The sequence below is a fragment of the Colias philodice genome, chromosome 15, assembly GCF_061535455.1.
Source record: "Colias philodice isolate Cphi_HAF_F1 chromosome 15, ilColPhil1 Martin Lab GWU primary, whole genome shotgun sequence".
Lineage (NCBI taxonomy): Eukaryota > Metazoa > Arthropoda > Insecta > Lepidoptera > Pieridae > Colias > Colias philodice.
Window position 1 is genome coordinate 9,340,615 of NC_143100.1, and position 12,843 is coordinate 9,353,457.

A 12,843-nucleotide genomic window follows, 5' to 3' on the forward strand; every position below is an offset into this window, starting at 1 on the left:
TAGGGTTAATCCTAAATACACTGTATTAAAACGAACGATACTTAAATAATAATAACGTACTATAAGTTGCTTAGTGATATCTAAATGTTATAAAATTGCACGAATTCTATATGTATAAACAAAGAAAGGGAATTAACAATTTAGTGTAATTTTATTGAACATAAACTTGAACAGAATAACATTTAATAGCATAATTTTAAAATTAAATAATACTTTATAATGAAATATTACATGAAAAGAAAATTGCGTCCGCCGATTTAATACTTACGTTTAAAAATATTCTCGGTATCAAAAACGATATTTCTGCTTTACACATCGCGTCGAATTGCTGTAACAAAATAAAATAATTACATTTTCATAATTCATTACCGGGCCTAATAAAACGCCCAAAGCACCAACAATATACAAAATATACGATGAAGTAATTTATTGTACAATTCTCTGCTTATATCTAAATTGGTTTTTTATTTTTCATCTTTATCCTATTACTTATGCTTCGTTCCATTTTAATAAATGAAAATGTATCTGTATTCTAGATTTACGTAACAGAAATAAAAGCGGCATATTTGAAAAGCTTCTCATTTTTAACATACATCGATCGAATTGTTTTTCTTTCATTAAACGATAAAAACATGAACCCGTAAGAGCATTTCGACATTGTTTTATATTCCTAAAGAGAACCCTTCCTAATTTTGTATGATAACACGAAAGGCTACAAATTGTGTATTACAAACAAAGTGAATTCTTTATTCATCAAGAGGTGGGTTGACTGCTCTTAACGTCAACATTCGGTAATTGTATCCAGGATATCTCCCGATAACATTTTTCTTCCATTACGACGAACCAGTCAAATAAATTCAGCAAATTGCTTCTAGAGCCTTCTTATGTTACTGTTGGAATATTTAAACGGCCGCAAACTGACTGAATTATCTTTCAACATAACACTTTTTAACAATTTCGCTCGGAATATATTTAAAAGTACCGCGGAAAAGTTTTTAGATGTAAGATTGATGTAAGTCTTTTGAGAGTTGTCTTATTTTTGGGGCGAAGAAATTACGGAAGAATAAACAGTCCCTCTGTGTTGTCGAAAATCTTATTATTCTTTCATGCTTGGGTTGGCTTCAATTTGGCAGTAATAATATTATAATTTATTAGTAATATATTTTACTACATGTATGTATAAATATTAAACTGTACAAAAATATTTTCAATTTATGAAAAATATTGAATTAATCATATCATTTGCAGGTAAAAATAGAAAAAATATTACCATTCGAAAGCCTATTTACTATGCTCTGAAGTAAAACAAATCAGATTATTATAATTTGTACATATAGATAAATAATTTACATTCCATTAAAGTCAACAAAATCGTGAACCACACCCACGCTCGCGTGATGTTTTATTCAGTGCGTACAGCCCTTATCAACTAATGGAACTTAATTATTGTGGTCATAATATGAAACTAACACATAATGACTGTTTATTTATAACTATTTATAGTACTAATATACATAAATTTGCTACATATACTTTCTTAATACTTCAATGTGTTTAATTGTAAGGATATTGGTATTTTCTTTGCAACGTTATGATTTAACGTTTTAGATACACCATCGAATTTGATAACCTGTAGTTCCTTTAGGCTATTCATATACCTAAACAGTGTACTGTATCTCCAAAGATTGTCATGCATCTAGGTTCTCGGTGTTATTAAGGAATGTCGCACACGAACTCTATAATTGAATTTCAGTACCGCTACCAAGCAGGGGGTTATCTGTTTAAATTAAACACTCGTTAATTTTAATACTCTTTCATATTCTCGTTATCAAACATAAGAACCTGATTAAAATAAGTCACTACTACTTGTATACGTAGTATATTATTATTAGTCTGTGCTACTACCAGGATTTTAGCTAACAAATAACTACCAATATTATCATCACAAGAAACTTCTTTACCTACCTTCCTTCTTCTTTTACATTTACCTATGTAGGTACATCTTAATCTTCTTAATACTATTATAAAGGCGAAAGTTTGTATGGATGTATGGATGTATGGATGTATGGATGTATGGATGTATGGATGTATGGATGTATGGATGTATGGATGTATGGATGTTTGTTACTCTTTCACGTAAAAACTACTGAACCGATTACAATGAAATTTAGCACACATATAGAGGGTAACTTGGATTAACACATAGGATAGGTTTTATCCCGGAAATCCCACGGGAACGGGAACTATGCGGGTTTTCCTTTGAAAACGCGGGCGAAGCCGCGGGCGGAAATCTAGTACTTATATAGAAATTTATTAATATTCCATATACATTATTTCAATTATTATGTTTATAAATTTACCTAGATGGATCGTTAATTAGAATATTACGTCCTAATCCTATCTAGAACTAGTGATAATATATTACTAGGCTTTAATGATGCAGCAGATATCGAAATGGCGTGTTATGTGAGACTGATTAACTACGCTGTATTTCAATCCTTTGCTGAATCATACTGGTCAAGCCTAATGAAGCCATTAAAGCTATGCATATAGGTCAGAAGGATTTACAGTACATTATATTAAGCTTATATTTCATCGTTATACGGCTTAGCCGTAATAGAAATCCTGTCGTAATTTGTGTATTGTTTAATGTCGGTTTTAGAATATTATGTGTCAGTTCGATAATGCTAGCTTGGATGGCAACGAACTATTAAATATTTGATACAATGGATGAAAGTGATTGAACGTGTAACCTGTTTTTTCGATACGCTAAAATACACCAAAAAACATTCTAGATATTTTCAACGATAGTATATCATTATTTAGATACCTAAAAGGTATCTTCGTTAAAATATCGCAACATAAATTTACAATAGGTACATATTTCAAAACCATAAACAACAAGACAGCGAACAATAGAACAACGAACCTAAATTTAAAGTACGTACTAAATAACAGGATTATTCACGAGGTAGGTAGGTTGTACAAACTGTATAATTTAATTATGTTCTCTAGTTATCTTAAATTGTAGCAAAGCCTACGTAATACAAACATAACCTTTCTATGTATGAGATACTGCGGTAAAGGCGACAAACCCAGGCATTAGTCGTGTTGAATAGCTATGATATTCTGGTTGCCGAAATATGTGTTACGGTTCACACGTACTTGGTCCCTCGAGCTTACACAAAGTTGAAAGAAAGATTGAAGACGAAAAGGGAACCGACGTCACTGTCAATAACATTGGGAGTGAGCTAAGAATAAACGTATAAGGTAAGTTCAGTGCAATTCTTCTGAAATGTGTGTTTCTATTGCCATATATTGTTTTCTTAATATAAAATGAAAGAATGTTGCATTGATTTTCATTTCAAAAAACAAATCAAACACCATTCTCGAAAATAAAACTACGTATCTATACAACATGCTATATCGTCGAAAAACATCAAATATCCGACTCAACTTTCACTCTCTGATGAAGTGTTGTTTATACAAGTTCTAGCACATAACTTAACAAGTGATCGCATTGCTCAGCGGAGTGGAGCCGATCTCGTTATAATCATCCCCTCATAACCTTCATGGCGATGGAGGCTGACCTATAAACGTGATCATGAACTTGTGCCTATTACGTCACACAGCCACGTGATTGCTTTTCCATACTTATATAAGTAGAGAATATAAAGCTATTCTGAAAGAGGCATGAGGTTGTGGGTTTTGAAGCTCAGATGATATCAAAACAATTTGTATGACGATAGGAAAATTATTTTTTTTTTTTAAGTGAAAACTTCTTTAGCGGCGTTGAGCACTTTTTCTGTAATGGGTATAAAATCTTAAACTCACGTCAGGACACGTGACCTGATCGAAAAAGCGTAAGACGGATGGAGAGTAGACAGCTATCCCCTCTCTACTACGCGCGTTTTCACTTCTGCCGGCACTCCCGGAGTGCAACCCGTCTTATTTTTATATTTGGGATAAATTAATCGAGGTAAAGTGGAATGATAATCTTAAAAAAATATATTAATAGGATAAATGCACGACGTGGAAACTTTTTACGTGCTACTGCTACTCATCTCATATTCTCATAAATTTTGCTATACGAACTTATTTATACAGTTTGTTCGCAGGAAAGTTTGTTCGCTTTTTGCTTATTAATTAATATTCATGATTGCCAGTTAAATGCTGCATATTATTATGTGCCTATTGGGGAACTATATTTTTATTAAATTAAACGAAAAATGCGTCACTTGATGTAAGTATATACCGTCCTTATAAACATTCACACGAAAGGCACTTAACCTAAAGTAGGATTTGGAATCAAAATGGTTCTGAGGGAAAGGTCGGCAACACTCTCATACTAGGCTTTTTTTATCTCACAAAAACACAGGATTACAAAATTTCCGTTATTTTTCTTAGACACAAAAGAAAATAGATACGCGAACTGTATGAAATCTAGGAATGGATTACACTTAGTAACACAAAAGATATCTTCAATCCATCTGATATAGGTCACAATGCCGAGACAAGCCTTGACGAACTAAATAATTACGACAATTATGTGTCGTAGAACCTTCAAAGTTTCTACACAATGACTTAAGAAATTAAGTCTGTGTTATTAATAATAAATGTACTCCATACGCGTGAAGGTCATTGCAAACACGTGTCAAAGTTTAAGGTCGAGTTAATGCTATTGTTGAATATTAATGAACATCAACAGACAATCACGGTAAAAGTCTTACACTAATGTTAAACTTAAAGAGCAATAACGTCTGACATAACTACTACTAGTGGTACCTAGTATTAATGGAAACTGTATTAATAACATAAGTTCTTCTGGAGTACAGTTATTAATACTGATTATTAATAATACTTATTACTAGGTATAAACCTAGTCATTTTTATGCGGATTGCAGCATTACACTATAGCAAAGCTATACTGCTATCATAATATATACACGGCACATAAAAATTAAGCCTTTACATGACTAAATTTTGGATCATGGCGGCATGATACTTCAATTTCCACCCCATCCTTGTTATTGATCCTCCTTCTTATAAGGGCCACGTTTATAATGAGGCAAAATTATCGACTACAAACCTTTTTTGAAACCCACAGAAAGGCGAATTTTGTCACCTCGTCAGCGCTTGGGAATTTAAATAAACTTGTGTGAAATACTTTGATGTTATTTTTGGAAATAGAATTTGATGCAATAATATATTTTTTTATATTCTTAATGTATTTTTCTTTACCCACCATTATCTACCTATACATGAGTATGCATTTTTCTTTTATATGTATGCTGAACTAACATACACACTACTCAAAAATGTCATAAATAACATTAAGCTAATATAAAATCATTTCCACTTTGGAACATATTATAACTGAAAAGTAGATTGTATATCAAATACAATATGAAAATCTATAAAAAAACTATAACCCTTTGAAGTATATACTCACTTTATTGACGTGATCTCTTAAAATATTGGAATACACCATGGCCATCGCTTCCAAGGCCATAAACGTCATGCATCCAACCACCCATGGGACCAAAAATGCAACGTTTTCCTGCAAACATATTATATAAGAAACAAGAATAATAATCTAAAAACTTTTATCTTAAAATCGTAGTAAAAGCTTTCTTTAAAATCGAATTAAGAAGTTACTCATTTCTTTTATGTTTTAAATTAAAACTATACTTTTGTTTCATCAACTTGGAAGTACTTGCTCGAATTAAGAAACAACTTTTAACTGAATGAAAACTGAACTGTCGATTGTTAATTGTTAAATGGCTCTTAATGAAGATCGTCTACATAATATTCCTGATTCCTCATTATCCTCATCATTCGATACAAATAAACCAAAACTGCCACCAATATATTTGTAAAATATAATTTGTAAGCAAACTTACTTTATAAATACCATAAAACAGAAATATGCTGAGCACAATCATGAACATTTGCGTTCCTATTATTGCGAAGTATGCTATCTGTACACCTGCAACAAAGAAAATTCATTTCAGTTACCATAAAAATAAATAAATATTTCTCTAAATCTTGCAGATATATTTAAGATAAAATATTATTACTTCTATAACAAAAGCTTTTAGAAGTCCTTGCAAATTATGCACAGAATGCATACCTGTCTTGTAGCGCATAAGTTGTATATAATTTCTTATTCCTATTCTTAGAATCTCTTTGCAGTATAACATTATAACGTTAGTATAATATTTTAAATTAATCTACAAGCATAGATTCTACACTTATTACTTTTTAGATGAGTAAGAAAAATAAATACATATTGTTTAGTTAAAATATAATTGTATTTTTATATAATATCTATTATCACCTCTAACATCGTAATTATTCTATCTTGCCTTGCAGTAACTATACTGCACAATTTTTTGAATTCTTAAACATGCTGTATCATCACAAAGTTTCTTTTCATCGTTTCGAACATAGACATGTTGTAGCTACATGTTTTGGCAATCCGCAGATAAATAGAAAATTTCCATTTGTTTATTTTCTTACACAAGATCTTTAATTAGCATACATAGAGTATAAAAACAAAAGCTCGAGAGTAAACAGCTGTCTAGTTGGATATGGGGCTGAAACTAACCAGACGACCGCCCGCGGTTCGCCACAGAGTAAATAACAGGGTGAAGTTAACGTGATTAACGTAAAATACAGGGCTTTAGAGGGCAAATGGAGTAATCAATAATCGTACATTAACAGTGTATTAAACTTTGTAGAAATATATTACATAACTTATTGTTCAACATCTGCATAGAAAAGAATAAAACGCATTACTTAAAGTGTTAATAACAGTGATGCTCATGCAAGTCCAAAAGTCATAACCATACAGTCGGTACAACAGCCTCACAAAGGTAACTTTGTGAGTGCTCATGGGCGGTGGTGATCACCTCGCTAGGAGACCCACCTGCTCCGTTACCCGCTCTATAAAAATATATATATATATATATATACTTATATTAATTGCATTAGTAAGTTTTAATATTATTGGAAATTTATTGATATCCTAGCACTTTCATCTTAGACTCATAATTACAGAAAGCTGTCTTCGAGCAATAAAGATCAATTTCGAAATAAACGAGGATAACATCTTAGTTATTAATCGAAAGAGTAAAGGGTGGATTACAGCCTGAATATAATTAAGTATGAAAATGTTAAATATTATAGTCTGTTAATTTTCGCGATCACTTGTTTACTTCTAATAATATTTAATTAATCTAATTAGATATCGCTTGATATATATCTATCTACCTACTTCTTCGAAAGTGAAAATAATATTGATCTAAACTACTCGTCTATGTAATAATTTCATTAATGACACATAGGTACATTTTAATTTCTTGCCATTATGCTTTTCAAATTAAGTAGATGCACAAAGTTATATAAACAAAATTAGATGTTTACAAAATTATAATCGGTAGGGATTTGTCTTATATTTTAGCAAGATAAAATGGACTGGTGTTAATCGCACAAAATAAATCCCCTGAAAGTAACCGCAACTCGATTAAAATTTTATCTCTAAAATATCTTTGCAGTTTGAAATAATCAATATCTCATTTCAGACGCGAAAAACTGGATCTGATAATCCACCCAGAAATGATTGGTTCGAAAAAAGCTGTATTAAACCTCAAGGTAAATCTATGATGTGGAATTAATATATTTACTCTCTTTTATACTGTTTTTCTGGTAGAGATCACTCGTTAGAAATAAGATCCGTCTATTTCCTCAGCTATACCACGCTATACTTTGATATTCAATATCACTTATATTTTTTATTGATAGGGAATACTTTTTTCTACTATCGTTTTAGTTTGTAGAAAAAATAATTTAGTCATAGAAATTATTAAAACTTCTCGTAAGATAACAGCAAGATTTATCTTAAAGATAAGTGTATGCTAATTCAAAAAAGCATTGAAATGTATACGCTATATTTCAGCCAGTTTCACATTACCTAATTCCCGTTTTCAATTCAATTGCCTTGTGTAAATCCGAAAAAGCCGCTCAGAAAGTACAATATTTACAACCGCTTGGATCTAATTTATGCGACGAATGTCTTGGGCCCGAATAAAGTGACACCATTTACGAAGAGAATTGTTTCATTTATATGTCCCCCGCATTTTATTGTATGTGTAATTTAAACAGAATAACCCACGAGCCCCCGAGCCTAGTCTTAAGATTTCAGCATCATAAAAACCCTTTGATAATTAACTTGTAAATAGCACTCATAAAAAATATTAAACTCTTCAAACTTTCAAGTACTTTACATTGTTAGTTGAATAGAGTACTCTCTTAAAATAAGAGAACTCTCTTAAAATAAGAATGATCAAAGGGCTGAACCTTAGGTCCATTGTTAGGTAAACAAAATATTCATAAAGAAATCTGGGAGTATAAATCTAACACTCGATTTCATTAGGTCGAGAAACCTTCATTATAATGGAAATTAAAAAATTAGAGAAAAACATATTAGTATCAGACAACATTACGTATTTTTAAACTTTTCTTTGAATCTTCGCCGTATTTGTTCATGTAAAATTGTGAAGTAAACGAGGATTATTAATTAAGTACGGTATTTAAAAAAATGTGTCCTCTGTACGGTACTTAAATGTTTTTATATACGTACGTATATTATTGGTTTATTAATTAATATTTCTTCGACTTCACATCGAAATCTTTTTCTATGCAGATGATTTATAAAAGACACGATATACAAATGAATTAACAAGATCCTTCATTTATAGTACTGGCTAATGTAAAAAATTTATAAGCCCAGAATTAGAAATACTTTATCTTAGATAACAAAATTAATATATTTTTTTAACATTATGCGATATATTTTCAATAAGCTACAACCTATCGATATAATCAAAGTATGTATCTAGTTTTTTCTATGTACAAAAAATAAGGAACTGATTTATTCGTCCAACCAATCAATCAAAGCTTCGATACTATTCGCCAAGCTTAAAAGTCGCTCAGGTAAATAAAATGTTATAGTCAATTTATTGTAGACTACAAGCCCGCATGTACGGTTTACGTATTACATCGAATGTGGACTGTATTTAGGTCGCGTTATATGCTGCTAATAATGCTATGATATTATGGGACAACTGGGAACACTTTAATTATCGCTAATAATTATATATAATTCACGCGGATTCGAGCGGATAGATTAGCACTCGGGCGCTGCTATGGAAGAACTGCGCTTTCCGGCCGGCTCGGCCGTCGCACGATAATACTGCTGAGGCAGCTTGACCTCATTTACGTTATTGCTCAATAATTGTCATTAATGTAATGTAACTATGGATAATAAGTAATTTAAAATAAAATATTTGTTCTCTGCTCGAACACCGCATATGAAAAAAATATGGGTCAAATGAACCACCAGGGGTCATATCTAGAACGAAAGAAGAGCAAAAAATAATAATATTCATCACTATGCCGTCACTTGTAAGCTGTCCAACTGAGTGCAGATGAGAATTGAAAAGTACAGGTAGACTCGGTAAATTTTGGTCATATATTTTTGTACGGCATTCTTAACCATCGATAGATCCATTAAAAATAATAAGAAACCGCTCAGTGCCGTACAAAAATGTTGGTCCACCAAGTCGGAATTTTAATTTCATTTCCGAGAGTTACCGGGGGTAAATTTGGTCATTTGACCATGTACGGCATCTGTGTCATACTATTGCTATACTGCTTTTAATCCATTATTCCGCAACGCCGTACAAAAATCATGGGGACAAGGGGAAAAAATCGAGAGTTGCAATCCCCTCTCTTTCCCCACTCCAGGGGGTCATTTGACTAAGTACGGCTTCGGTTCCAAAACATTATCTAGCACTCAAAAGTACTATTAAAAGCAATGCCGTCAAAAAATAATTGTTCTTTTAAATGTATACCAATAATCATCTTAATTTGAAATGAAATGAAATGAAATGAAATGAAATATGTTTATTGTGGATACATAGAAAATACAAATAAAATAAAACAAGAAACTTAAATCTAACTTAAATCTATGTTTGCCACAAAAGGCCTGCCACTCAGTGCGATACACTGATTTTCAGTGGTTGCCTTAGAAGTTAGAATGCCCTGCTGACAGCGGATGTATGTTTTGCTCAAAACTGCGTAATGTTATTAAAAAACTAAAAAGAACTAAAATTTCATCGAATTCTTGATATAAAGAGCTGTAAGGTCATTTGACCCTGTACGGGAACTTTTTTTTTAACATGATATTGTAAAATTCAATTGTTGTATAGTATTGCCGTTCAAAAGAAACCGTTCTAAAAAAAGTTATAGAGAAATGCAAAACCAGAAATTTTGTTAAAGTTTAAACATCGTAGATTAATGAAATATAATAGTTTTCTACACTTTATTCGTTGTTTTGAATAGTATTAACATAGATAAATTAGGAAAAAACGATGCCGTACATTTTTGTGCAGACCACATCTTTTAGGCTGATGAAAGCGACGAAAGCTACAATTTTAAGGGTGCTTTATGGCCATTTGATACAGTACGGCATTAACATATTTTTACCCAACTACGGCAAAGCAAAAGGAGGGTTATGGTTTTGACAGGTCATGTATGTATGTTCATCTATTCCCTCGTAACTTCTAAACTACTTATCAGAATTCGACAAATAACATATCATTAGAAGCATCTGAATTGTTCACTGGATAACCAGCGACCAGCTAGCTAAAGGCTATATGGGGTTTCACAAAATCTAATGTGGCGCCCTCTAGCGGACAAAACATACAGAGTAAAAAAATAAAGTTAAGATAAATATGCCGTGTTTGGTATCATTTGAAAGCGCTTTACTTGTACATTTTGAATATGTATATAATACTAGCATTTGCTTGTGACTTTACCTGTATTCATGGGCTGATTGCATATAATTCACATCTTTTCGTTCATAGCTTTTTTATTAGTTCATCAATTTAACGGAGTCCATTCCACTTGACTCCGACTTTCCAAGGTGATAATTAACCACCTCGAGCTTCTTAATATTAATGTATATTTATATTTTATTATCAAAATATAAAGCAAACATTTCGTTAAATGGATTTTTTCTTTTTCAGATTTTTCCCCTTTGAACCAACGAAAATGTACGGCACATGAAAAAATATTATCTTTGCATAAAATACTTTAAAAATAAATTTATTTCGTGTTGTGTCAAATGACCCCCTGGAGTGGGGAAAGAGAGGAGATTACAACTCTCGATTTTTTCCCCTTGTCCCCATGATTTTTGTACGGCGTTGCGGAATAATGGATTAAAAGCAGTATAGCAATAGTATGACACAGATGCCGTACATGGTCAAATGACCAAATTTACCCCCGGTAACTCTCGGAAATTAAATTAAAATTCCGACTTGGTGGACCAACATTTTTGTACGGCACTGAGCGGTTTCTTATTATTTTTAATGGATCTATCGATGGTTAAGAATGCCGTACAAAAATATATGACCAAAATTTACCGAGTCTACCTGTACTTTTCAATTCTCATCTGCACTCAGTTGGACAGCTTACAAGTGACGGCATAGTGATGAATATTATTATTTTTTGCTCTTCTTTCGTACTAGATATGTCCCGTGGTGGTTCATTTGACCCATATTTTTTTCATATGTGGGCTTGTAGTCTATTGTCACTACCGAGGCGTTTGCGGTCGCGAGGCGTCCCGTTCAGCGATCAATTTCAACAAAGCCGACAATAGAGATCCCATATAATCCTGCAATAAACCTACAAATACTAGGGGTCCCAGCTTGTGTACAATTTACATTAATTTGGTAACCTTACTTGAAATTCAAAAGAGATTCCGACGGGAGAGTTGAATAATACAACAATATTTCGTGTAAACAATGTAAAGTGGTTGTTAGTGGGAGAAACGCTGTAGTTACATCGTACAAATGTTTAAGAGTAATGCATTGTGTTGGTACAGGTGTTTGGGAATGTTTTTCAGAACAATTATCGGGGCTTCGATTTAATAAAACCACACATTTATCCTTTTTAAGTGATGAAAAACGTTTGCTTTGTCAAACCTATAATATTAAAAAGTAATAGCTTATTGTGAAACGGAACGTTAATATAATTTATTAGTACAGATAAAATAATATTTAACGTTTATTTTTAATCAAAATTAATTTTCAATTATCTTTGTTCTATGAACAGTCGTTGATGCGAAAAATAATTTAACTTTCCAGACTTACTGATTGCCAATCTCTGTTGGAGCACGCAAATTATATGTTTTAAAATTAACATTTTCATCCTGAAATCTCGTTTTAATATATTTTCATTATCTGTTTTTAAATCTCATTCGTTATTTTTATCACTCTTGAGTCTGTGAGTATTTTATAAAGGTTATTAAGTAAGTCTGCTTGACTTGACTCTTTAATATTATAATTAAATTTAAAATAATGCTTCTAGAAATGTGATTCAACAACTTAAGATATGTTATAGTTTTCTGTTATAGTTACTGTTACTGATGTAAAGTAGAGCTTTAGGAACAATTACGACAATACAAAGGTATTGTCGTTATTGTTGTTGTACATTATAATCGTATCATATTACATTAAAAAAAATTTAATGACAACGTATCTTTACCATGCCATAAACCTTTAATTAGAGCCACGGACAAAGCATCGTTTGGAAATAAAAAATTAACAAAGACTAAAGACACCCACATTATCTTTGAAACAAATGAAAACTTTGCAGGCATAAAAATAAACGTGACATTTGCAAAGATAAAAACATAGACAGTGTTTTCCAACGAAAACTTTGCGGTAAATTATGATTAGAAAAGTTATACGCCAATGTAATCTAACTTTGATTGAG

The 12,843-nt window shown here is 31.8% G+C and overlaps 1 protein-coding gene across 2 annotated transcripts in view; it reads right to left on the bottom strand.

The window, feature by feature from the left end:
* The window catches only part of LOC149482436 (uncharacterized), a 167,784-nt gene that overhangs the window by 144,981 nt on the left and 9,960 nt on the right, over positions 1 to 12,843 (bottom strand). For both annotated transcript variants that reach the window (XR_016316679.1, XM_089703867.1), the window contains exons 4-6: positions 5,904 to 5,989; positions 5,453 to 5,560; positions 269 to 328 (exon numbers count right to left, since the gene is read on the bottom strand). Coding sequence is in view for 1 of the 2 variants with exons in the window: in XM_089703867.1 (XP_089559993.1) it covers positions 269 to 328; positions 5,453 to 5,560; positions 5,904 to 5,989 (254 nt within the window). In the remaining variant the exon portion in view is untranslated. The remainder of the gene's footprint in view (positions 1 to 268; positions 329 to 5,452; positions 5,561 to 5,903; positions 5,990 to 12,843) is intronic.